At 32.7% G+C, this 27,039-nt stretch overlaps 1 protein-coding gene across 3 annotated transcripts in view; it reads right to left on the bottom strand.

The window, feature by feature from the left end:
• The window catches only part of LOC134533683 (sodium-coupled monocarboxylate transporter 1-like), a 115,972-nt gene extending 89,619 nt beyond the window's left edge, over window positions 1-26,353 (bottom strand). For 2 of the 3 annotated variants that reach the window (XM_063371236.1, XM_063371238.1), the window contains exons 1-2: window positions 26,225-26,347; window positions 12,029-12,235 (exon numbers count right to left, since the gene is read on the bottom strand). In XM_063371236.1, coding sequence (XP_063227306.1) covers window positions 12,029-12,222 — 194 coding nt within the window. In that variant the 5' untranslated portion in view covers window positions 12,223-12,235; window positions 26,225-26,347. Of the gene's footprint in view, window positions 1-12,028; window positions 12,236-26,224 lie in introns of all 3 variants that reach the window. The other variant, XM_063371235.1, reaches the window with a different exon arrangement.
• Between the last annotated feature and the right edge of the window lie 686 nt (window positions 26,354-27,039).

Here is a 27,039-nt window from a genome sequence, read left to right as displayed (position 1 = left end):
TATTCGTCCTACAGGCCCAGTTCCTGGTTGGCAATCGATTGTTACGTGGGTAGACACATATAGGACGAGTGGAAGTGTGGTTTAACATTGTGACAGGAGGTCTGCGGACTGTCACTACCCCCGAAATCATTGAGAAAGTGAGGGAGTCATTTTTGCGCTCTTCACGGCGTTCAGCACCAAAACACGCCACTGCTCTGGGGATATCGTATCGCCGTGTGATACGAATTCTTCATAATGAGCTGAACTTTTATCCCTACAAAATTGTTGTGACACGAGTGCTTAGTGAACACGATTTTATTGGTCGCCGAAATGCATGTGAAGTGCTCCTTGAAAACTTGCCTCATGACACACACGTGTCCTTCAGTGATGAGGCTCACTTTCACATTTCGAGGAGTGTAAACAAGCAAAACATGCGTTATTGGAGTGATAACAATAAGCGTGAATTTCATCAGCGGCCACTTCACTGTGAACGAGTAACTGTTGGTGTGCAGTACCAGATTGGGGATAATTGGTCCTTAATTTTTTGAAGAAAATGAATGCGCAGTCACGGTGACTGCGGTTCTTTACACACAAATGATTGAAGGATTTTGTCTGCCTGCACTCACAGAAATGAATGTTGAGGATATATGGTTTCAACAGGATCGAGCCACGGCACACACCGCGCGATGTTCAATGGATCATTTGAATCAACATTTCGCAGAGCGCCTAATTTCATTGATAGGCGACCTTGTTTGGCTCGCCCGTTCCCCCGATTTCACTCCGTGCTAATTTTTTTATAGGGTTATCTAATATAAATTGTTTAAAATGACCGACCAAGGACCCTACATCATCTATAAATCAACATACACCAAGCTATCGCCAACATACCTGTCGATATACTTGACAGGGTTGCAGAGAACTTCAGAAATCAGGTAACTCAATGCATTGACAATGGGGGCCATCATTTGATGTATGTCATCATTAAAACTATGTAATGGAAAAATTTCAAATGATGTTTATTACAAGAAAAATTAAATTATAATTATATCTCTACTACTTTATTTTTTATTGGCCTTTCAAATCAGCAAGTTTCCGCGCAGCACCATGAAGAATACTAACCGTCATATTCACAACAAAAAATATATTTATACTGTGTGTATCCATAAGGCAGAGTATAAATTCTAACCTAGCAAATAATGTGATTATATTGCCAGCTAAGAGCAAGTTTGTTAATTCACTCCGTAAACAGTTTAAACATGTAGGAGATATTTATACAACTGACGAGGCTTTATTATGGCTGCTGGCATGGCGGTAAAGACAGAATGGATAAGTTTTTTTCTGGTAAAGGCCCTCAGAATGGTATGGTATACCAGAATTAGAAACATGTAAAATCTAAGGCCAAAATCCACTCTTGGCTCACATCAGCTCAGTGGGTCAGGATGGATACTAAGAATAAATGTAGTGCTCCTAGTACACCCTAACTGGTTCAGTTCTAGGAGGTGGTGGTGGTGAGGCTAGGCTGGGCTTTGCCCGGAAATAACTTGCAAGAACTTGTTACAGATATAGAGGTAGAAGACATGGTAGATTTCTCCACATACAAACACCGCAATACACATTCCATGCATATACCTCTAGCTCAGGCTTGGACAGGTTTTATGAGTCACTGACACACAAAGGAATGCCAGAACTGATGATGTGGTACCGGTGGTGGTGACTGATCATGCAATGGTAGTACGAACAGTGGCAGCCTCAGAAGTTTCACCAATGCCAGGACTGAATTATGGGAGACTATAGATCAGATTACTAGGGTAAACAAAAGTAGACGATGATTTCCGAAGGCACTGCCAACAATGATTGCGGTAAAAGCAGCGATATGCGGATGCGTTAGAGTGGTGGGAAAACTGTGTCAAACTGGGCATTACCTAATGGTTTAAATACGACAGTGCGCAATGCCTATGGGAACAAGACTCTGTTCTCTACTTGTACGAAAGGGCACTGAAAGAACTAAGTGTGCAATCAGTGTAGGATATGAACTAGAGGGAGGAATCCCGTCGACTGAAAGAAAAACTATTGGCCAAACACCTGTCTAACATGAAAAGTCATCTCATATTCAGTTACACTCAGAGGGTTCCAACAAGAACGGCTTATTATCCACTCACTCGTGCAGGTGCGGATGATGCAGACCAAAAGGCACATAAGTGTTATAACGAATGTGTATTGTACAGTAATAATGGATTCAGCCACGATCCTAGAAGCATTTACCATTACATATAAGAAGCTTTATAGCGAACATACCATTGACTTTGATGCAGAAACACGATTTATAGACATATAAAGACAGCAGTCTTGGTGATGCAGCACAGTGTGGACTGGTGTCAGAACTAATGAAGGAAGAAATAACTCACATCGTTTTTTGAGCTCCGAAAACAAAATATTCCCTGGTGTAGATGGTATGCCATATGAATTTTACCAGAATTATTGGCCGATAATTCGAGGTGAATTATGTGAAATGGCTCGAACAGTCATCCAACGAGGATGCCTGGGACGCACACAAACAGAACGAATTATTGTTCTCCTTCCTAAGGTGAAACAACCACATGATATCACTTATTATAGGCCTGTCACTCTTCTTTGTGCTGACTACAAACCAATTGCGTTGGTGAATTCTAATCAAATTAAAAATCTGTTCTTAGATGTCATTGGACCTAATCAACAATGTACAGTGCAGGGAACATCCATTTCACACACCACCACCGCACTTCGGGATGTTCAGATAACTCCGGGTTCTGTAGCTCTACTGAACATTGATCTTGAGAAAGCCTATGAGAGGGTGAATTTGTCGTTCTAGGACAGAGTGCTTGAGCTCCTACGGTTCCCACCAACGCTCCTGGCAACATTCCGTACATTCCATGGAAACTTCAAGGTTGTCTATCAATGGCAGATTTGGTGACAATTTAGACAAGGATGCCCGCTCTCTATGGCGGTTTTCGTAATATACATCAAGCCCATTACAAGTAAGTTCAATTCTACTCTCTCAGTCTTGAGTATTCATGGAAACCAATTAACATGCATAGGCTACACACAAGACATCACAATTATTGTGGGCAATGAGGCGAAAAACACATCTGTTCAAATATTCTATCGGAGTATCACCAAACTATGGTGGCTAAAAGCAACTTCTCAAAAACGCACATCCTTAACTTGAAAGAAGAACCAGGGGTGATCGCTCCACGGTATTCCTTCAATGCATGGATGCGATACAAATACTTATAACAATCCTTAACTGCAACATGGAGCAGACAATTCAAGAGAACTGGGATTATGTTGCTCAAACCTTACGCGGCAGCCTGCTCGAATCCCACCTTCAAAATCTCGACATTATTCAGAGAATATACATTATAAACACCCACACACTGTCACAGTTATGGTACATGGTGCAGGTGTTCCCAATGCCAGCATCTATAGCGACTTGCATCAGCAGAGATCAAACAACGATTCGTGCCATCAAAGGAGGTTCAACACGAGCAGAAAGCAAGATCTTTATTCCAGAAGTCCATTATACAGCATGTTTTGAAGGGTGGAAGATCATCAGCTTTGTACACAGAAGCATGGGACGATACATGGAACTACAGGACAGCCGCAGAGCATCTGAGGACCACCATTTCAGGACTCCCAGATGGAACGAATTTGTTAACTTGTTTCCTCTATGATTTTCATCGAAGAACAACAACCACTGTACCGAAAATTCAGACAAAGATCCTCTCATTGTTTTGGACGTAAATATGGAAAAATATCGCGGACTCGGAACTACACACTCATATCCGTTTTGCTTTCGTAAACGACCTGACTTCCACCAAATATCTCAGGAAACGAATCGTGGTAACCCAGGACGACAGGTGTGAACTCTGTGTCTATCGTGACATTGCTATACATCGAGTCAATGACTGCTCTTTCTCGCGCCCGTTGTTGAAGTGGTGTCAACGAACACTTGCAAGACTTCTAGGCATACCACAGAAAGACGTGTGTACAGACAGGATGTGCTATCTTGACATAATAACGTTTCCGACCATGAAGAGGAGGGCTGCCGTGTGGATCATAACAAACGTGATTGCTTTCGTGCTCAATAAGCAAGTGCCATATCTACTGGGCTGCTTCATCGCCAAGCTACCACGTGACAGGTGGTTAATGGTAAAAAACAAAACTCTAATAATATGATATGGATGTTACCTTTTCCTGTTTTTAAAACATTAATGGTAGAACATGTTAGTTTCTTGTTATGAGAGTATGTAACCCATTTGTATACCCTTCATACAAATTTAGTTCTGTTATGGGAATGAACCAGCCATAATCTTTTCAATAAACAAAAAATAAAAAGACTGTTTAACGAAGCTGGGCTGCAAATTAAAGGTATTGGGTTAGAATCCACATGCCTTAAAATATATTGTTTTCTAACTTAAAATGTTTAAGGAACTATCATAAATATTTATATTAAGCAATTTTTACAATAGAAGTAACCAATACCGTGAAAAAAAAAAATATATGGCGTGTGGCGAGGGCAGAGTACCTCGCAAGCGACAATAGCACAACTGCGAACCATTAAAGTCAACGAGCGGCAGACATGACCGAATATTTCTGACTGCTAAGCTACAACTGAGTAAGCCACCAAGTCATAGTCCCATAAGAAAAAGCTGAGACCCGAAGTCTCTACATCACACTACTTGCTTCAACGCTATAAGCATATGAAATATAACTAAAAAAAATAAAATTTTCTTATGAAATGCAGTTCCTGAGTTTCTAAAAAAAGAAGTTTTTTTTTCTATCATTAGCTAAAGCAAAGTGTATTATTAAATGACGAAATTTAGGGTTTTAATGTGGACAAAAATATTATACTCAGAAAATAAAGAAATGACATTTATTTTTGTAATTAAAACCTGAAGGAATAAGGGTAAAGATAATTAGGCCGTGTTTGAATTCGTTTTGACTTGACCTGTCTATGGATATACAAATAAAGGTAGGAGATAAGAACGTTCATATTTTTAATCTGCATTGTAACTAAACTTGAGTGTATTTAAAAGTTTTTTCCTTAGATTGAATCTGTGCTTATCCCTGAAATTTTATATCGTATATTACTTTATAGAAGGATGTGTGAAATTTATTACAATGTTATATAACTAGGTTACAACATTTTTAGGAACAAAGGCAAAAGTTGTAAGCCAGTTTACATGACAATGGACTGTGGTTTGGTTGAAGTCTTATTATAATTTAATTCAAAATTAACGTGTCGGTACCACATTTCTTAAAGCCCTATTATAAATGTTTATTAAATATATACATATAGTGGCATTCTCTAAATCGTGCTTAATCAACTTTTCTTTCAGTGTGAAACCTTTATTAAAAACTATTCTAAAATTTATCCTACCAGGTCCTTCATCGTGCAGCATAAGTAGAATAAAAAAGGCTATCCGGCGCATTTGCTAGTGATTGGAACCGAAGCTAATGCCCACCATATAAAATTGTGAAATAATGGATGCCATTTTGAAAGCCCTTGAATTTGACCCCGGCAACATCAAGGATCATGTCATCTTTAGTTACTAGGTCACAGCCAACATTTTGTTGTCTTTTGTTTCGTCTGCATGAGACCACCATTTAATTTCAGCTGCTGGACATCGCTATCTTATATGAAGCAGTGTCAGCCATATTGTTTTCTTCTGCTTGATGTCGCCATGTTTGCTTCTGCTGTTTGTTCCTAGAGTGCACCAGCGTCATTATGTCTCAAGGACGTACGTTCCATGTACCATTACCTACCAGTGTTGCAAAATCATAATTAGAATGAACATTATAATTATGCGTATATAAATATTTTATTCCCATATATTATGCGTATGCATGTCTAAAATTAATAGAGTTGATCTTTATTCTTAGCATACCTATGTAGGATTTATGCATGTGTATATTTGCAACATATTTATATGTTTAGAATAACTTAAAAGGTCTTGTGCATATGCATATGATGAGTATTAGTACAAAGTCTAAATGTAATATTCTAGAATTGTTTCATTTTTCGTTAAGCCCAACATCTTGGATTCGAGATCGCTGCACTTTTCGTCATTGTCACAAAATGACGTCATTGTTTCAATTTTCGTTATGCGTGCAGTATTGAAAATCCGTACTTATTTTCGGAATTTCATGAGAAAATTTTTAAAATTTATAAAAAAATTTGATTAATTTAATTTTGTTAAAAAATTATGACATTTTTAAAACTGGCTGCCATCTTGACAGTACGTTATAATTCTACGATTTTAACGATAAAAATATTAAATAAAAATAAATTAGATAAAATTTAAACAAAAACGTACTTGTGAAATCGGCATCCTCTGTTAGAACCCGTCGGGAGCGATAAATTACTAATAAAGATGGATCCTTAATCCACACAAACAGCAGACTGAACTCCAACCACGAATGCCAAGGCAGATATTACGCCAGTCAGTATTACGTCATGACAGTAATCTTGTTTTTGCCTGCTGGAGGTCACCTTCTGGAATCTGACAAATTGTTTTCATCTGCTTAGAGCACTACCGACATGTTAGTTTAATTTTAACCCGCTAGAGTTCAGGAATAAATTATTACTGTGGAGTCCACCATATTGTAATTTAGGCGCCATCTGGAAAATATCTAATTATTTAGCTATAAATTCGGGAAAAATTCCAAATATCATGTAAAAAATACTCGTGATTCGAATGATTTCTGTACTTGGATCGATCCTTACTTGAAGCAATAAAATACAGTTTGGATCAAATGACTTTTGTAGCAAAGACGTTTGGAGTCATTGTAGGCTACCATAAATTGATAATCGCATCCCATAGAGTTAAAAAATCGTGAAAATGTACATAATTTTCGTTAAATGTATGAAGTCAAGGCTACATTATCGTATCCAACTAAAGATAATATATCCCTGCAACGAAATCATATCCCTGTTTAATTCGTTTCCTACTGAGTTGAATTTACGACCTTTTCTTCAAATGTGCTATCTTTTTAAAATGTTCATTCTTTTTGACTAATATTCAGCGACAAGTCTGTATTCAAGATCTGATTGGCGTTGTGGTTCGGAGACGACTGTTCGATATGCGTCACATTGAACATGACATGTATCAAATACTAGCTGCCCAACCCGGCTTCGCACGGCTATACTAATGGAAAAAATTTAAGCCACATCTCCCATTTACAGTAATGGTAAATAAAAACAAATTCAGTGAAAATTTATTACAATGCTGTATAATGTACTGGAGAGAAAATGAATAGCATCGATGGTTTCCCGAATCGTGCACGCAACGTACAACTGATGTACCCGTACTTCGCTACGGCAGTCTACATGCAGATCACTCTTGCGCCGCTCATTATACATGCCCCTCCTTGTGGGTACGCCAATGCCACGCGATGCCCGTTGCCATGGAGACGCAGAAGGCATGAACAATGCAAAATCCTGTTCTCATGCAGACAAAGTACCCACTGTTGCCTGGTTTTAACCACCCATGGGAAATAATTTTCGGAAAATGTCATCCTGCGTAACATAAGGAACATTACTGTGAAGTTTCAAGTTTGTAATATATATATACTTGATAAAGGGCAATTTTTGGTATTTAAAGTACCCAGAAAATTTCAACGGTGATGAGGACTGCACTAACAATGAAATAGTCGTTGCCATAGAGACGAATAAAGCAACAGCCGTTGCCATGGTGATTTTCTACCAAAAACTGGAAATTTTGATATATTACGCCCCCGAAACTCCCCTTGGGATCGGATTTCCGCAAATTCCGTTCTTAGTGAGCGTCTACATCACAAAATGAGTAACTATGCTAAATTTTAAGTCAATCGGGTGTATAGTTTTAGAGATCTCGTGATGAGTGAGTCAGTGCGTGGTATTTCCTTATATATATATATATATATATATATATATATATATACACAAGTCCTTGTCAGAATTTTAACAGGAGAGGAAAATTATTGATGGTCCGAAAAATTAAAATCAATTAAAAATAATAAAAATAATTCTAGTAAAAGAAAAAAACCAATTAAACACAGAGAGAGGAAAAAACAATAGTTTAGTTTTGCGATTTAAAGTGATAAAAAGTATTTAAATACCAATTGAACTCTTATGAGGGTACTGATTGCTTCGTTGTTAATATCACACGGGTGTTTTTTACTTGTATGGGAAAATTAAGATTGATAAGGAATCTAGTGCGTGGCAACAATGTTAATAGGCAATAGGAAATAAACTTCTAGCGCCTGCGGCATTGTCAACACACACTTCTTACATGTACTGCATGTTGTATCTAACCCCTCCAACGCATTTTATTCTAAATTGGACTCTTAGTAAGGATCCCTAATGTTATTGATAATATAATAAAGCCTATAGCCTTCCTCGATAAATGTACTATCCAACAGTGAAAGAATTTTTTAAATCGGACCAGTGGTTCCTGAGATTAGCGCGTTCAAACAACAAACAAACAAACTCTTCAGCTTTATAATATTAGTATAGATTGGTCGCGTATCGGCGAATAGCACCTCTTGGTTCGGATACGCTTGGTATATGCGCATGATTTTGTACATGATCTGTTCAAAATGTTCACCGATTATGGACGAAAAATACCTCTTGGCTAATGACTGGATGTGTCTGACTACCTACCTGATGGGCCTGGCTACCAACTTGATATGGCTGACCACCAACTGGACATGCGTTACTGACCACCAACTTGGTGTACCTTGCCACCTATTGGACGTTATAGCCTTTCGAATTGACTGTTCGTGAGTGTCTGGCCAATCACCTGATGTGCATGGTCACCGACTGGACGCAGCTGGTTAATCGACTTACATGTGAAAATGCGCTAAGAATACCTGTCAAGGCATGCAAAAGACGTTTTTGGCCTTCGAAAAAGACTTTACACATAGGTAAACGTTGGTACTTTGTTTTTTGTTCGTGTAGAATTACTGTAATAAATTTCGTTTTGTAATTTTGTTGTTTTTTCTCGAACCTGGCATTTCCTTGTAATTAAATTTTATTATATTTAAATGCATCAAGCAAGGATTGACCCAAGTTCAGAAATCATTCGAATCACTAGTATTTTTTATGATATTTGGAATTTTTCCCGAATTTATAGATAATAATTACAGATTTTCCAGATGGCGCCCAAATCAAAATATGGTGGACTTTACAGTAATAATTGATTCCTGAACTCTAGCGGCGAAAAATAAAACTATTAAGACGGTAGTGCTCTCTAGCAGACGAAAACAATTCGTCGGATCCAAGAGGCGACAACAAGATGACTGTCATGACGTCATAGGTCATACTGACGTAATATCTGCCTTGGCATTAGTGGTTGGAGTTCATTCTGCCAGTTGTTTGTGTGGAGTAATGATCCATCGTAATTTGTAATCGATCGCTATTGACGGGTTCAAACAGAGGATGCAATTTCACAAGTAAGTTTTTAGTTTGAATTTAATCAAATTTAGTTATTTTTAATTTTTTTTCTCTTTATAATCGTACGATTATAACGTTTTGTCAAAATAGCAGCCAGTTTTAAAAATGGCGTAATTTTTAAAATATATATAATTAATTAAATTTGTATTTATTTAAAAAATTTCACTTTATATTCCGAAAATAAGTACGGATTTTCAATACTGCTTGATACATTGGTGATGTTTGTCATTAACATTCATAATCCAAGTCCAGACCAGCCCATTCTTTACCATATTTTGGTACTCATATTTTATTGGGATTTTCGTAAATTTAACAATACCTCAATCAGTATAAATTTTATATTTGATCTTCAGGAGTTCCCTGGTGTATATTTGAAGTTCCAATTCCAATAACGATGAAATTAAAATGGAACCACCTTGGAGTTATACTGAACCAAAAGCAAAAAGAATCATTAAAAACCGGTTCTTAAAAAAAGAATTTATGCCCGAACATACATTAAAAAATATATATACAAACAAACTAAAGAGCTCCTCCGTTTTTGGAGGTTGGTAAGTAAATGTAACCATTTAAGTTTTTATCATATTTATATTAGGTGTGAAAATTATAATTAATATTAAGATGAAATAATTATGACTATTTTTAAAAATAATTCTCACTTTTCTACAATTTATTCTTCGGTGCCTAAAATATTACTTGCGTATATTGAATAATGACATACCTGGTTCTTAGAGTTAAAATATATATTTAACCTTTTAATCTCGATGTTGCAAAATTAAATGTTCAAAAGAGAAGTGGTGTGTTAAAAAGGAATTTTTATAAAATATTAGTCCTCTTTGTAATGGTCATAATTTTAAAAAAATGTGAGATTTTTAGGATACCAGTAAGTAAAGAATATCATTTTAAAAGTATTGTTTGGATAATCTGTTTGAATGAGATTAGTGAAATAAAATTACAGAAGGATTGCTGGGATACACTGTTTGGCTAGGATCGGTAGAATAATTTAAGAGAATATTAGGATATATAGTTTGTTGAACTCAATAGAATGCATCGAAAAATGAAACAGTGGGATATTCTGCTTGGTTGGCCTCGGAATGATACATCAGGAAATGGAATACTGGGATATTCTGTTTCGTTGAGATCCGTAGGATAAAATGATAGAAAGGTCAATAGAATACTATAGGATACGATCGGCAGTATATGATTGGATACGATCGGCCATATATGATAGGAATCGACTGACAGGATACTGTAATATAAATTTTGCTGGATACCATATGACACGATTAGCAGGATAAAATTGGCAGGAAACTATAGGATACCGTAGGAAACGATTGGCTGTATACGATTGTTAGGATATAGTAAGGTAAGATAGGATAGGAATGGCAGGATACGATTGGGAGGATACTATCGGCAGTATACGATAGGATATTAATGGTAATATACAGAAGGATACTATACGATGCGATCAACTGGTTACGTTTGTCAGGATAGGATTGGCAGAATATGATCAGCAGGATACGTTGACAGAATCAATGGTATATGGATTTTAGCTAAATAGTGTATTATCTGAAATTGTTGTGTATATGCTTGCAAATACCAATCGTAAATAACACCAGTTTATTCCCGTACTGTAGGTCTGACATTTTTTGGGACTCTTGTCTATTATGTTTGAAATAGGTTTGATAGTAAGTGTAAGTCAAGTTTTGAGTGTATACGCACAGCAGGATTCGTGGTTCGGAGATGATCAATTTATGTGCTTGTCAGTTTTACTTGGAAGTATGCATAGTTAGTATTTACAAAGAAGAACTCGTGGTTCAAATATGCATCGCATATATGGTTGTAGATGGAACTCTAATAGACATAAGGTACACTTAATACAGACTACGTCCCAGTAATAATGACATGAGAATATTTTGTTCAGTTGGGGCTGTTGTTTCTTATAGGCTTTTTGTTTGTAGTGAGGATGAATAACATGCATCTCAATGAGAACCTTTTTAAAGATAAATGTTCTTTTTAAATATGATTTTGTGCATTTTCGTTGTCTAACAGAGGATAGGAATCATTAATCTAATATAGGCCCCCTATATATCTCGATGGTCTTGTTGTCAAATGCTAAAAGTTTTCCATACCTGACGCTCTACTTGCCATGGTTATAAACACCTCACTTCCGATCAATTTTGATGAAAAATTAAAATTTTATATGTTTATGAGGGCCATAACAATACCGGGTGAAAATGGAACATCAACCATCAGCGCATGAGACAGGGAGATCCATATGAACTAAGAACACCATCCAAAATGGCGACCTCTAGCAGATGAAATAATGTAGTTCGCTGCAGCAAATTAAAACAAGATGGCGGCCTCAAAAAAAAACAAGCTGGCAGAAAGTTTTAGAAAACAAAATGGTGGCTGTAACAGAATCCAAGATGGTGGAATCCAAGATGGCCGGGTTCAAGGTTATCCAAATTGGCGGCCTATGTCATCCAAGATGGTGACCGTGACATCACAATCCAGTACGGAGGACACAGGCTCCGGCTCCACGCACCAGCACCAGGCGCAGGAGTCACGTCTCACCTGAATATCAGCGACACAGCTATGGGTATGACGCTCATCTTCTTCCCTCCCAGCAGGTAGTCTACCTTGGTGTCCTGCTTGCCGCACACGCCTATCAGCACCCCCACCACTGTGGACACCACCAGCATCAGGGCGAACATGGTGTGGTCCACCCAGCTGAAGTGGGCGTGGTTACCAGCTATCGTATAATTCATTTCTTCTTTTCAGCTAGAAATATAACATTATATTAAACGTGGTTCTGCAAGCATATCATAGGAGCAATTTCTAAGTTTTACGTTTTTTTAATGAAATAAATTTTTTGATATATCAATTTTTTTTGCTTTTGATTTTTATGAAATGATGAATTTTTTAAACAATGAAAACTTTTTAAATTTTTAAATAAATATACTATTAAACATTTTATGAAGCTTAACAGTGGATTTTGTACAAAAATTTCTCCATAATAAAGCACTGAAACTCTTTATTTGTTCCAGAATTTATTTTATAAACAAAATTTAATAACGTGTCTATTAGAAAGATAATGATAAATCAAACCAGTTGCACATTATATATGAGAAACAAACTTTTTTTAAAAATGTGACCGAAAATTCCAGTATGAAAATGATAATCATTCGAATAAATATATTTGAAAATTATTCTAATAAATAATTATATTTGCGGTGGTATATCTTTTTCCCTGGAAAAAAAGGTTTATCCTATCTACTTAGTTAATTGATGTGAATGTTATATCCAATGTTGGTAATTGCACGGGCTTAATACCAGTTAACCGTTGTCTTATATTTACAATTAACTCCACAATTAAATAATTTTTATATTACTAAAAATGTTTATCTTAGTGAACCCTTTGACTTTTATAATTTTCAAAATCACATATTACACAAATTAATACAGCCATTTTCATAAAAACCGTGGTTTATAGATTCGCTTAAAATATTTCGGAAATTTTTTAGTCTTGAACATGTTTGTAAATAATATATTTATTAAATACAATTTCAAACGTTTTAAAAGTAATAACCGACTTTTAAAGAACAATTTATGAATGCAATATCTTCAACAGTTTCACTTATGATATTTTTTTATATAGTTCTTTTTCTTTTAGAAAAATTTACTTTACGATAAAAATTCATTAGTAAAATTTTGGGTTAGCACCCTTTTTTATGTTTACCAATAAATAAACTGCCAATTCTCTGGCACAGTTTCAGGGTATTGCTGATATCTTACCACAGAAAGATAAGTATGTTGTTGATTCCAAATATATTTATAAAATAAATAGGCCAAATAAATTGTCAGACGCATGAATTATTTCATTCATAACAATTTTTTTAGAACACTATTTTGTCAATAAATTGTTTAGGCGTAGGCTATTTCAATTTAAATATAGATTAAGTATCTGATTTTATAACTTATGGTTGAGTGTTTTTGAATATATATTTTACATTCATGAATACAAAAAAAAACCTCCCTTCCATTTCATGAAGTAGACAATTAATTTTTTTTTAATATGCACAAATTTCATTTTGGAAATTTCATGCCATCTTTTACACTAACACTTGAATTTATTTGGTTAAAGCTACGCGTTGAATAATGAAATAATTTCATTACATTTATGATATTTCCAATATTTCAAGATATTTGATAAAATTGCAACTTTATTGGAAATTAAGTGTAAAAATGAAAAAATTAGTGTCCGAAGTATAAGTAATTTCTTAGTTTTGCTAAGTATTACTCAAAAGAAAACCCCCAAATATTTTACACCTCTCCTCTATTTCCAAACGGATGCAAATTTAAAATTTATAACTATGTAAATACGGAAAAATCCGTTAACCAAATAAAACCAAACACTCATCCTGTTTTGCTACCGCAAATGTAAACACCAAAATAATTATATTTAACATGCATTTATAGTAAATTAAATTTTATCTTGCCAAAACTTATTTTTGGATTCCATAATATATTTAAAAAATATTATTTACCCCTGTTACACCTTAAGATATATTTCGTAGAATATTTAATAAGAGAAAATAGTTAAGTTATGTTAAATAATAATTTCCGATAAGTTAAAAAAAGTTTGATTTAATCAGAAAATATTTTTTATGGTAAAACAATATTTACAATATTTTACTCTTTTATATAAAGAACTTTAGCATGCCGTAAAAAGTGTTGGTACATATTGTATTTTTATAAATCAATTAGCATAACGTACATTCCACTTTATTAGCTTTAGAGATACGATTTAAATTAAAAAATTTACCATATTTTCACCTCTTTTGAGGTCGAATATAGAAAAATACTAAAGGTTAAATATGCTATTAAATGTTAATAATGTACGTTAGTCAAACTCAGATACTTACTTTTATCTTAATTTGTTTGAACTTTTTATTTATTACTATAAAAACTAACGTGACACATTTTCACTGTCTTTGGGGACAAATATCTAAAATAAGTAGGCAAATTACAATCTACATAAATGATTGATTGATTTATGCTATGTTTCTTACAGGTTTATTTTCTATGAGTATTATGTTTTTTATTATATTACAAATCTTACACCTTTTGCACACCGTTAAAAGTCTAAATCCATAAAATTGAAAGAAATACAATTTTTATCTCTAAATGCCTGTTGTACAATCTTAATTTCTTACCCTAAAGTCTAGTAGGTTAATAATTATGCATCTTTTTCATTAAACATAACCTAACCCTTTTACAAATTTTAGGGGCGGTATCATGAAAAACAGTAAAATAATGATTTTTAGTTTATAAGATAATTTTTTTTTACAAATTTTACATCTTACATAATTATTTTTGGAGAAACAAATTGAACAAAATTAAAACTTACCCCCTTTTTGCTACCTTAAAATACGAACTTAAAAAATTAAAACGATAAACAATAAACAAATATAGGTGCAATAATTTTATTAATATTTTATTTTTTCTAGTTCTTATTGATTCGGATGCCTAATTTTTCGTTTAAAAATTTATCTACCTCTTTTAACTAATTCAGGGTTTGAATTTCGGAAAGTAAATTTTAAGTTTGAAGTTTTATAATGTTTATTATTGGTATCCAACATACATTATAAAGTTTAATTGTATTTGAAATTTTAAACATTCATCTTTAAACTATATAACCCCTTTTTAGCCCTTGTTGTCGGATATTTAATTAAAATCCCAACACCATATTAAAATAATTTTAATTTTTTAAATGTTGAATTTATAAAATTGTGGTTTGAGATTTTAGTTTTTGAATAATTAATAATCATTTTATTTCTTTCTGCTTGAATAGGTTTGGAGTTATTTATTGTTATCGTAAAACCCCTTTTCATCCATGTTTACACCTTAGTTATTATATTTCAAAATATGTCATATATCGGTTGGATGTTTTCATATCGTTATTCTTGGAAATCATTATATTTTAATTTGCTTTATTAGATTTCAAGTTATAATCATTTATCTTAAAACCGTATTACCCCTTTATCAGTGCTTAGGATTTGAATTTCGTAAAATGGTAATATTTTGGCTGGTAGTTTTTGTATGCATATTCTTGAACACCAATATACTATATAATTGTTAGTTTATTTCGCTGATATACGTAATCATTAATATTAAAACTTAAAACACATTTTTTTCTTATTTGGGTTGAATTTCGATACATGGCTGAATTTTGTTTCGTAGTATTTTTATATTTATTATTGTAACACATGATATTTTCTTATGCATATATATATTCAAAGATATAATAATTTATTTTAAATCCTTAATAAATACTTTTTTCACTACTTAGGGTTCAATTTTTTCTAAACGATAATACTGGGGTTGGAAGTATTTGTATTATTATTAATTTACCACTACTATTCTAATGTTCTCCATCCCATAAGTGTTGATTTTCGCCAAATGGTAAAATTGTGGTTGGTAATACTGGTATGTTTTAATAATAACTCAAAATTTTTGTTAAGTTCTATTAGATTTAATATATTGTAATTTAATACTTAATTTACACTTTTTTCACCAATCAGGGATGAATTTCGTACAATACTAAGAATGTTGTTTGGTAGTATTGGAATGTTTTTTATTGTTTCCAATATATTTTCATGTGCTTGATTAAATATGGAGATGTAATAATTAATTTTAAAATTTTATTTTGCAATATTGTACAATTTTTTTTTGGTAGTAATCCTGAGCTTATTTTTGGTACCAATAAATGTCTTACGCTAGATTAGATTCAGAGACCACATTCATTTTGAAACCTAATTTACCAGTTTATCAGCTCTTTGGGATTGAATGTCACAAAATCTTAAAATGGTGGAAGGTAGTATTCGAATGATTACTTACAAAATTTTCTTAGGTTTGATTAGGTTTAGAGAAATAATTACATTTCTTTAAACAGCATTTACCACTTTTCACCACATAAGTGATGGAATTCTCTGTGTATATATGTATATATATGTTGATATATATATAGCCAAGATTTTAAGTAAGCCAGAGACCTTACTAATGTATAGACATTTTTATCGAAGATAATTGATGTGGTTCTTATTTTTATGCATCCTATCGTAAGGAATGATGTGTAGAGTGATGTTATTTACATATGTTATGATACTTCCCCTATCCCTACGGTTTGAATATTTACTTTTTGGATTTTCTGTACTGGGAGACAAGTATGAAGCGTTCTGTTTTAAGCGTGACCCTTAGAAGATTCACTACTGGTTATTCATCACTAAAAGAAACGCTCCTGCTAGAAATAATTCCCAGAATTAAATAATAGTTAATGAATCGTGAGAGCCAAAGGCCAAATATCGACTCCAATACAGAAGTTTGCAGTGTGTCCTTGTTGGTGGTCCCGAGCCTAGATTTCGGGTACATAAACTCCAAGTAATGAAACTCAGCAGCAGAAGTGGAAGCAGAAAACGCCAGTCGACGACCGCTGACGAACATCCGAAGAGAATACTGCCGTCGCTGTGCTCAGTACGTTGCCCTACCCGCCGCCGAGTTTGCCACTTGCGTAAAGTACGTAGGGCCTTAGTGTTATTGTCTAGGGTAGGGTGGGGTTATTTTAATAAAAATAAAGGAAAAAAAATACCTCTTTTATTTAAAGGTAAAACGCCATCTCCCATGTGGTAACTTGTGAGTGGAGTTGTGGATGGAAGCACTAGAAGATTTAACTAAAAATCTTTAACGTATCTCATGTGATATAAATTTAAAATTTGTTAGGTTTGTATTTTCTGTAAATGCAGGGCACTGATATAGTTTTCGCTGTTTGTAATTTAAGTTCTGACGAGAATAATAACTGCAACTTTGTGCATGTTGTGTTTGTATCATGGCCTGCAAGGATCTCTTCGCGATTCTACATGACAATTAGCGGCATACGTTGCTTGGTCTAGGAACTATTAGAAGTTTCGAACTTTGTCTCACGTGGGGGTATTTGAATAGTTTTTGGTGGGACTATTTTAATTTCCCAGAAAAATTCCTTCGTTTTCGTTTAATTGCCTTTATGTTTTAATGTGTAAGAAATAAAATTTTAAAAATATAAATACAATATCCAAAAAAAATTAATAAAATATTAAAATATTACAGAAAAAACCAAAAACGATTATATTATATTTAATGTTTATTGTGAATCGATTAATTGCAATATTGTTTGCAGTTAACATTAGTTTGCATTTTTTTTAATTCTGTAAATATAAACTTCAATAATTACAGCAAATGCTTACACATAAAATTTATATTTGAATTATACGGAGGTTAATTTTTTTTTCACTTGGTGAGGAATTATAAAATTAAGAATACGTACTTAAAGTGGTCTGAATAAAGAATGAATCAAGCGAAATTTAGTGCTCTTAATGGCCATTTAAGTATGAGAGCTGCTGCTTTGCACTTCAATGTTCCATTCATTACTCTGCAGAGAAGAGTCCGTGGAGCTCGTCTTCAAGTATATTTGATGAACTATGCTAACCATGCACAAATTCTCAATAAAAGAAAGGCGATTGGTCATCCCACAACATTTTCACCACAGTAAGAAATTGATCTCGTGAATAAACTCAAAAGTCTTTCTAGCCGTGGTTTTGGCCACTCATCAGTCAGTATGAGGAGGGCAGTGTACCATTTTGCAAAATTGATGAACATAATTACGCCATGGAGTGATGAAATAAAAGTGGCTGGAAAGGATTGGTTTTTGTCTTTCATGGCCAGACATAGAAATGCAATTTCCTTGAGGAATCCAGAAGGTCGTTAGAAATATCGGGCTATGGGTTTAAAAAAAATATCGTTTTGATTATTTATATGACATCTTGAGAAATGTATTATTCGAGTTTGGTATTCAGGACCAGCCACAGAACATGTACAATGTCGATGAGAGTGGTTTTCCAATAAACAACAGGTCCTTGAAGGTGGTTAGTAAAAGGGGTAAGAGAGGTCGGATCACTTACAAAATTAGAACGAGGAGAAAATGTAACAGCAGTTGTCTATGACAGTGATAGCGGGATGTGAATTCCACCATTCATTCTATTCAGTGGCAACAGAATGAAAAAAGAATAGAAGAATGGATTGCCTCCTGGTAGTCAAGTTACAATATCGGAGTCAGGTACAAAGATTTGTTTCTGGTTTGGCGGCAGCATTGTTAAACACATCTTTCACCATGAAGATGCATACTGTTATTGGATGGACATATATCTCACCAGTCACTACAGTGCATGGAGTATTGTGTGTAACTTCAAATAGAGTTTCTATTTCTACCACCACACACTACTAATGTCTTGCAACAATTGAACATAACTGTTTTTAAGCCTTTGAAAACATTTTACAGCAATGAAAAAAATTCATTCGTTCATACCAAACCCACAGCTTTCATTACCAAGTACTATTTTGGTAGCATATTCAATGTAGCATGAAGAAAGGGTGCAACTGTAGGCAACGTAGTTAAAGGATTTGAATTCTTTTCGCGCAGATAAAATATCTGAAGAAAAGTTCCTCCCTTCAACAATTTTAGAAAATACTATCCCTAGCGACCATGACAATGAAACTGAAGCACAAAATGTGGAGTCATTAGAAATGCCAACTTCATCCACTAATTTCTCTGTGCAACAACGTTCTGAAAACTAAAAAATTTTAAGTACAACCACATCCTTCGCTGGTGTGCTGCATCACCACAAAAAAGGGAAATAAAGGAAATATTGACTAGAGCAAAGGGATCATCATGTCACATGACTTCTCCGGAACACACTGAAAAAAGAAACAACTAAGAATAAATTAAATAGTAATAAATCAACACTGACAAGAAACAAGCCAGCAACAAATCCTAATGCAAGGTTTCATAGAAAACAGAAGCGAATAAGGAAACAAAATAGGACCGCTATAGTAACACATATGTACGCCGTGTGGAGTGCAAGCCACCTACTTGACGGTGTGTAAGGATTAGCAAATAAAATAAAACGTAGAAGAAAGACATTTTAAAGCAGGACCGCAATAGTAACACCTCTGTGCGCCGTGTAGTCACTCGGGAGACTGTTGACAGTAACTCTCGCGACGGCAGCCACCGAGAAGTGAAAGTGACCAATCGGTGTAAAGTTGTTTTGTCACTGACCCGCTGCGATCACGCGTGTTATTTTTAGTACGCTTCCAGTAGTGTCGCGAAACTTGCCTAAGCGTGGAACACATTAAAAAAAAATTTACAGGCCAGTGATACATACTGTTAATCAACCACCAAATGTATGAGCACTCTATGACTGTGAAAAAAAAACTATGCTTTAATACCATAAATCATGTTTAAAAAATACAAATAGGTATTAATAAACCAATTAAAACATTCCATGTTAAATATAACAAAATTAATCAAAACACTAAAGCAGACACACACAAACCCACGAACACAATACAGCGGAATGCAGAAAATTATTCATTTTAAACTTGCCTATCACAGATAATAAAACCCCAACAGCGAAAACTCTGATGAAAAAATAGAACACGAATCCTCTCGAGAAAATACTCCCTTATTGAGAAAGCATGATGCAGCATGTAAAACTCAAAACATTTATAAGAGAAGCAAAGAAAAATCCTTTACATTCCTATATGTAAATAGAAAAAATTACCATCACTACAAAAAAAAACACGGAAACAAAAGACCGTTACCACAGTGAGAAACCAACTGTAACGTCACGTACGTTATGTAACAGTATTATTATTGTTAAGCTGTATTTAAATATATTTATTTGTATTCATTCGCTTATAATGTGTTAGAAAAGATATTGTTGAGGCTAGCAAGTCACTAGCATGTACTTTTATTATTATTTTTTTTTTTACTAACTCATCCTCGCGCAGCTGTGCTGTTGCGAATGTTTTGAACTGCTAATGAAAAGACACTGAGAACTGTTTTAAGGACATTTAAATGTTGATTTCATATTTATTATGTATATTTTATTGTATCATGTTTCATGTTATCGTTTGACACATGTCATTTATAATATCTTAAATTCTATTTGTACTTACCGTACTTAGCTACTACAAAATGTGCCAGTAGCCATAATTTTGTCCTAAGTTTCCAGCATACAGGCGGAAGTAGTCCTTTCAACTAGATCAGAAAACCGGAACTACAGATAGAGTGTTGTTGTTGAATTTTTGGGCGTACATCGTTTCGGCGTTAGGCCGACGCCAGGCCTTGAAATAATGTAGAAATGTATTGTTTGGTGCTATTAAGGCCAATATTAGGTAGTGAAAAGTATTTGACCAGTTACCAGTTTCACTTGTGAATATTTGTGGATCCAGATATCACATTACCAAAAAGATGTGTTTTAAGGTAAAATCGTATATTTACTATTACCGTTTTTAGCCATCTTGGACGATAGCGTCCCTTTGCAAATTGACTGCTACAAATATTGATTTTCATCCATACTAACTTTCCTGGTTTTGTTTTTTTTTATTATAAATCACTTCGAACATTGAACTTATAATAAAACTTTTATTTTATTATAATAATGAAGCAGGAGAAAAGAAAACTCAGGTGTCCTGAAACGGATTTTCGTACTATCCCTGAGCAAATAATAGTCGGAGCCAACCCATAATAAAACTTTTACATATTTATTAATACCTATATAAACTTGAATAAAGGTATTTCAGTGGAGTTTTACCGTGTTTTGAAAGAAAGATAAGTACATTTACACCAACTCCAGGTTTAAATACGGTAATGTACACACTCCTAAGAACAGAATATTTGAATCCTAACGAACCTTTGACACATTAAGAAGTTATTAAAACATTTGAAATTAAGTCTGGTCACATCATAATTCCTGATTTTGCATCTGATAAACGTATACAGAAATGCCGAGGGATATTTTTAACAATTATTATAATTAAGTATTGTCAGATTACTTATATCAGTTATTGTTCAAAATATTATTTTTAATATTGGTATTATCAACACTATAATTAATTGTCCTACTCTGTCTGCCATCTGGATTAATAATATAATTTGTTCATTTAACCTCTGCTATATAATATTTCGTATTTATTTGTGTTTATGCCATTCTTTTGTTTTTTTATAATAATAAAACCAAGTCATACTGAAGCTTTTGGAATTTTTTTAATTTTATTTGTAAATTAGTATTATTATTATAATTCAATTATTTATTATATTAGTACTTCCATCTGTGAGAGAAGAAAGTAGAAGGAGGTCAACCCCTTATATTCATTGTAAAGAGGGGCCAACTCTGCACAGAGAACAACAATAATGCGTTTCAATATAGAGTTAATGAAAAACCCTTAACAAAAAAATTTAAATCAGGTGCTACTGCAAAAAGCATAATCGCATGAGAGTAATAAAAATATAAATACAGATATTAAAAAATGTTAAACCAGAATACTGACTTAAATAAAATTACACCACCCATAACTGAATCACAATAGAAAACTACTACACTCACATTTCAGCATATACTTACACTGCTTCAAATGGCATGACTCGTGACATGACTACAATTCAAATAAAAATCGAATACCAAAAATAATATAGACTCAAAATAAAAATTTTCTATAATGCATAGTGTATACACGACTTTCAAGATCAAACATATAATCATATCCATAAATATCTTAAGGAAGACCCGAACCCAAGATCTCTCATAGAGAGGCCACCACCCCTCCCACCTGCAGCACCCCACGGAGAAACAAGATATGTCTCTCTAAAAGGCTGTTTAATATAACGAAGCCTTTACCCGATACGAAATTGGAGGACTGTTCCAATCTGAAAAACAGAATGTAAATGATGTTAATATAATTCAGAATCTCTCCTGCTAGTATATCGGTCTTCTAAATACACCATCAATGAATGTTAATAAAAAAGTAACGCGAACGCCTACATGAACGTTACAGTACCAGAATCTCCCTATATTAGGATATATACATCTATTTTTACAACTTGATAAATCAAGATACATTAAAGTAAAAATGAAACATGTTTTTTATTAATTATTTTTCTTCTTTATTATACAACAATTACATGTGTTATAGTCAAAAATATAGACAACACGTGACTTACGACTCCATATGTACAAAAACGATTATGAAAACTGTACATAACATTACACAACGGAAATCTAACATGTTGAATTTTTAATGCGCATGAATGCAGAAACTGATATAACCAAGAGCTTAAGTCGTCAAGATGCCGTACTCACGGGCGATGTACTAAATCTTTTATTGTTCCAAGTCAAATTAATGGTAGTAAATTTGAGTAATTAATAACATATAATAGCATTTCTAAAAATACTTATATATTATTATCCAGAAAAATTGTGTTGGGACAAACTGGGCGTCAAAGATAGTAAATATTTTTTTTATAAAGCATTACGAACGTGGCGCTATCTTTAGTATTTTTCAAAATAAAAGTTGCCGTCTAACATATCCCGTAATTTGACTTAATTTTTGACAAGAAATTATAACAAAATACTGCCCACCTTGTTAAAATTCAATGAAATTGTTAATAAAATAAATTTTCCACACTAAAATAGTAACCTAAATCATTTAAAATACATAAAAATAAATATATTTTTGTTTATTTGTTTTTGCTTAAACGACTGAAATCAGTCTGTAAATACGTCCTACAAACAAACCTTAACATTACTGAGCTGATTAAAAATTATTATAATATCATAATGTTCTTTTAACTAAAAAAAAAACAACTTCCACGAACTTTGACCACGGCCATAATGCTTACGAAACACACACCTTACCACCATGCTACCAATACTACTTGGAGTGATTAAGAAGAACATGTATTAAAATTGGTGCAAAGCCTAAAATTGTTAAGTGATTATAAATAAGAATTATGTACTTTTTACTGTTACTATTTTAGGACACAAAATATATTCCAGTGTAGTTTCACTTTCATAAAGTTTGATTTGGCACTAAGGCTATATGTAGTTTAATATTAACTAAGGTGACGAAATACAGGTTTAATTTGATACACTTGTTTCCGCCGCATTGTCGAGGTTTCTGCGAATTCTACAAAGACGCAGCATCGTTGTTTCGCATTTCCGTTTCATTTTCAATAAAATACTCCTACCAAATTCTGTATACTGACAGTTAAGACGTTTACAATTCAATAAATAATAATCTATTTCTCGAATTATAATAAATACTACATGTTCAACACAAAAGGAAATTGTTATTAATGTTATGCATGTTTAAAGAATTAGTTTTTAATGTAATATTTTTATATTTAAAAATACAAGTTTCTTTTAGTTTTATAAACCCCAGAATTATCTTAAACCATTTTATATAGCTAATTTACTATTAATAAATCACTTCCAAGTGATATCTGTAAAATAGCATAAAATTTACAGAAACCTATTGCAAATGTCTAATAATGTTAAAAAAATAAATAAATGATTAATTGTTCAGTTTTCTTTTTGGTGGTCGTTTGTTTCAGCATCAATCGAAAAATACTAAACGTATTAAAATGAAACTGCAGTATTATTAAATCATTTGGCTAACTAACACATCAGGCAATATATAATTAATTAAACATCATCTCAATGTGGTTGATAAACGGTTAAATATGCCTTTATATATTAATCGTGTCTCCAAAGCTAATCTCGAATAAGAAAATATGTTGGGTAGAAACAATAACATACCAAAAATACCAACAAGTACTTTCCATTTTTTTTTTAATTGTAACCTTAAGGATCGAAAAAGCGTACTTTTGGTTTTAAGTTCTTGGATGTTTACTTTCAAATCTACTAGATCTAAAAGTAAGATATGATAAATTAACAACATGCATATAAGTAGCATAATTTGTTTTTGAATTATTCTGTTAAATGGGATAAATAGGGTGAAATTCAATTTTATCACAAAAAATTATCGCCAAATAAAATTAAGTGAAGATTAATAATCTTTGAAAGAATTTGGTATTTAAATGAGTGACCTTGTATTTTTTTTCCTTGAGATTCGAATGTAAATGCGGTGAAAAAATTTTTATAATTATAAAATTAATTAAGTTACATTTCCAATCAAATAAAGTGGGATATAAGAAACTGACTTAGAAAAAAACGCAATTATTTAATTAGTGCGTTTCTATCAGCTTTAGCAATTAAACCTCAAAAGGAGATAAACGGTTTAGTTTTATTTTACAAATATATATATATATAAATCATATCTCCTTAGTAAATAAAGCAGGAGATAAGAAACTCAGCGTGAATAAAATATTTTTTTTAACTATATACAAAGTGTGTTTTTTTTTCTTTTAATGTTTGTAAATTTGATCCCAAATGTAGAGGAAAAGGGTTAACATAGATTTTAAAGGAATAAATCTTATCGCCAACTAAATCCAGCGGGATGTAAGAAACTGATGAAACCAAACCTAAATTTCGTTTTGTGTAGTATGTTTTTTTATCAGTTTAGCCAATAAGAGTGCAAACGAGTTAAATTCTTTAGTTGATTTTATGATAATAGTTCATATCTACGAAGCAATTCAAGCAGGCGATAAAAACTGAGTAAGAATAACCTACATAATGAGTTTCATAACGTGTTTTATATTTCCATTTGGGGATTTTTTTACTGTAAAGGTTGTGAAAAGAGATCAGCTACGTTTTATAATAAAATAATATCTCTGAAGGTGTTACATGAAAAATAATACAAGTCCAATCAGATTTGTTTAAAAATAAATGAAATATATACAGTAAAATTTTACTTACTTAAAAAATCTATCCCTAAAAGTGAGAAAGGTTTTTCGTGTAATTTAATATTTTATTGTAGAAATCGTAATTACATATTTAAAAAAAAATGTTTTAAATATGTGTGTGGTAATCAATTAAAATACCTTATATTAATGATTTTTTTCTTCAGAAATTTCCATTTTATGGTTGTAATAAGGGTAAATATATTTAAGAAAAAATTATGGAATTCATTTTTTCACAACAAATAAACATTTGTCAAAATAAACAAAAATTTTAAACAAATGTAAATTTATTATAAATATTAATGAATTACAAACGAAGGTCTTAAAATTGGGATGATATTGTATATTTTTTAAAAGGGATTTTGTATTATTCGCTCTCTAAGTAGTTCAGAAATTTCTTATATTCATCATTGTAGGAACATAAGAGAGGGGGAAAAACATTTTTAGTTTTGTTTCATTTATACTAAGTATTACTTCTAATCAAATAATGTGTAAGATAATACATTTCATATATGTATTCTACATTTCCAATTAAATGCTATAGTTCTTAAAAACAAGGCAATTTTTAAAAATTAGTTTATGATCTGGAAAGATTAATTGAAAGTGGAAATGTAAAAAGGTTTTTAAATCCTTAGTTAAAATGAGTTTGGTCACACGCGTGTATATGTATATATATAATATATTTTTAATAGTCTCCCTTATAAAATTAAAATAATGTTTGAATGGTTTCATCAAGATAAACTATATTCTCGAATACATTTTTCATAAAATCAGCACACAATATATAAATATTATATGAATTTAATATCATATAGACCTGACTTTTTTGTGTTTTAGTTTATAAGTTGGGAATTAAAAAACATTTTTGTTTTAGAATGATGAAATTTCAGCTTTAAACTAAAATAATTAATTTTTTTACGCATTTTCACGACATTTAAAATAATTTATTATAGTAAAATATGTGTTTTTTAATAATAAAATGATTGTTATATTTGTAAACATTTTGTTAGCTTTACAAAAGTTATAACAATATTTACCTTTTGCGGATGATCCAAGTACTTCTTCTCAACGGTGTGTGGTGTTTGATCAAGTCTATAACGTTTATTTTTAAATATTGTATATTACACTGTAAAAAAACTCACACACACATTTACTTAAAACTAAAATGTTCAAACTGGAAGTAAAAAGAAAATGAGAACCTTCTTATAGCTCTTATTACTTAAACACCTTTGTTGTTAAAGATTTAAGATAAAACTGTGTCATAAATCATGCAACATTTAAAACAAAGCCAGCAAATGTTACGTCAAGGGCATGTATGTAAATGACTTATTGAAGTGGTTTAAAAATATCGTACTTGGTTTCGCAAGAATTTGCTCGGTTACTGCCGATACCTTTAAAACAATACTTCGCATAGCCTTGTGGAGATAAACACCACTCCCTTGCATGCTCTCCAATGCGAGCCAAATCTTTCATAATTTACGGAGGTTATTGTGAAGTGATGTCTTAAACGCTTACGACGACATTAAGTTACACCTTCATAAGTAGAACTCAAATTCCATTTCTTCACCCAATCTCCATTCAAGTTTTTAATCGGGACTATAAATAAATTATATGTACTTCGCACCTCTCTTCAATCGTCATGGTACGTGCCCACTAATGATACTAGATGCGTGATGGCATAATCTGACGTAAACCGTAAACAAGTGTAACTTATCTATTTGTATTTCAATATTTAAATGGGGAGTTATAAGAAATATGTCACTTTTTGATACAAATGAACAATTATATTATTTTATATATTATTGTATGTTTTCATCTTTATTCGCAATAAATCCGTAACAGAAACGTGCTT

The sequence above is a fragment of the Bacillus rossius genome, chromosome 7, assembly GCF_032445375.1.
Source record: "Bacillus rossius redtenbacheri isolate Brsri chromosome 7, Brsri_v3, whole genome shotgun sequence".
NCBI lineage: Eukaryota > Metazoa > Arthropoda > Insecta > Phasmatodea > Bacillidae > Bacillus > Bacillus rossius.
Note: the sequence above shows the minus strand (reverse complement) of the source record. Positions and strands in the feature narration are given on the sequence as shown.